We start from the raw sequence: 1,907 nt of genomic DNA on the forward strand, positions 1-1,907 counted from the left end.
GCAGTGAGTTCATCAGAGGTCTCCAGTGCAGTTGGGCTTATTTAAAAAACAAAAAGCAAGCCACAGGGACAGACTGCAAAAAATTTTGAATCTGCAATGCCTAGCTGAAACAATGTTGAGGGGATCAGTGACTAATAATCGTTTAAATAAATTGACAGTAAGGTTATTTTATTGCTGGTCCAAGCAACAGGAATGGTTACAGTACAAAAAGCTGCACTTAGTCCTGATAGTGTGATAGTGTGTAGAGCTGGAGAAAATATCATTTCCTTCATTATTCCTTCATTATTGTTTCTATTAAAATTTGTTCTTACATTAGTAACATGACGGTGAATAACCCCTGGTAAAAACCAGAACTTTTATTTTTTATAAAAGGCCCATAGTCAGGAACACTGGAAGAGGGTAGAACATCTCTTGCATACATTTATGTTGCACATAAAATGTAAAATTACAGTATGAAAAGGGCAAGAATATGGGATCAACAGCTGTTTCCTGAGACACACTGCATCAGCTGCTGAACTAGCAACGGTTCAGCACATTGCAACCAGCAGCAACTGCTACCATTCATGTGTATGAATTTTAAACACAGAGTATTCTATAGTCACTACATACAAAAACAGTAAGTCCCGCTACACTATGCCAATGGGAAAAAAACCTTAGCTATATGGCTCTGTCTATATGGGAGTGAGCATTTTCAGGCATAAAGCTAAAGGCATAATTATGAACCAGTTATTGTTATACAGGTATAACCTCTGCTTGGGCATACTTATTTTGGTATAACCTAGATCATGAGTCAGCACCTACACCCATGGAGCCATTTTATCCGACCTGCAGAGTCAGAGGGCTTCTGCAGCATTGGGCTTTGCCCATATGGTGGATGGGCAGTGAGGAGAAGTGGTGGCAGCGATGCAGGAAGGGAGAAGTGACTGCAACTCTGGCAGGGCAGGTTGGGTTGGAAATGGCCTGCACTTGACGCTATGGTCTGTTAAAGTGGCCTCCCACTACAAAATATAGCCAAAAAGGTAATCTCACATTGCTTGGAAAAGGGTTTACGATAAACTAAAAATGCCACTCTTATCCTGGAATAAATACTCATACTTGAGGTGGGTTATGTTGATATAACTAGGGAAAAACAACTTCCTGGTGTACACAAGAGCCAAGAGAGCAGGGAAGAGTTAGCTCACCATTTGGAGACAAAGTCACTGCAGGCATCGAGTGCATACTTGGCTCTGCTATATACTTGAAGTCTACAGGAATGTCCCTGCAAAAGGAAGAAATATGTATGGATGAAGCACGGAGGGCTGCCTGAGGCTGGCTTGTTTATTCACCCACTGTGAAATACAGACATGGAGGAGGACAGCTGTTCAAATGAAAAATGTCTAAAGAGAATTAAAATGATTAAAACGCACTGACCAAATAAATGCTTCTTCTGATCCTGTCTATAAAAGAATGTAAGCCTTGTTTAACTCTCCTGTTGCATTAAAATATTTCAGGAATTGATGTAGATAATGCAGACAGTAAAGATCCACCACACTTTTCCCAGCAGGACTGTTTATACTAACATCCAAACTGCTTTCAGTCACATTTGCAAAAGGCCAGAGTCAGATGCTTCTTGACTCCTAGTACTGGCAGCACCTGAAACATTCTCCCTGACTCCTCCAGAACAGAAGCCTACACTCCAGTTAGACAACCCCTCACAGACCATAATATCACTGGCAGAAAACCATAAAGCTATAACTCCCCCCCCCCAAAAAAACCAACAAAACACCAAACAAAAAACCAAACCAAACCAAACACATAAAACCACCCTCATTGTTATGAAGAATCTCCTCCCTACATTTAATTCTAAGGAGAGAACAAATTTAAATGCACTGTGAGTTCTGCTGTCTTCTCTCTGTACAAATTAATGC

At 40.7% G+C, this 1,907-nt stretch overlaps 1 protein-coding gene across 1 annotated transcript in view; it reads right to left on the reverse strand.

Moving 5' to 3' along the window:
* The window catches only part of CDC40 (cell division cycle 40), a 104,373-nt gene that overhangs the window by 4,124 nt on the left and 98,342 nt on the right, over positions 1-1,907 (reverse strand). Inside the window, exon 13 of the mRNA XM_019520103.1 lies at positions 1,182-1,258. Within this exon, the coding sequence (XP_019375648.1) occupies positions 1,182-1,258 (77 nt within the window). The remainder of the gene's footprint in view (positions 1-1,181; positions 1,259-1,907) is intronic.

The sequence above is a fragment of the Gavialis gangeticus genome, unplaced genomic scaffold, assembly GCF_001723915.1.
Source record: "Gavialis gangeticus isolate Ggan-Ray unplaced genomic scaffold, GavGan_comp1, whole genome shotgun sequence".
NCBI lineage: Eukaryota > Metazoa > Chordata > Crocodylia > Gavialidae > Gavialis > Gavialis gangeticus.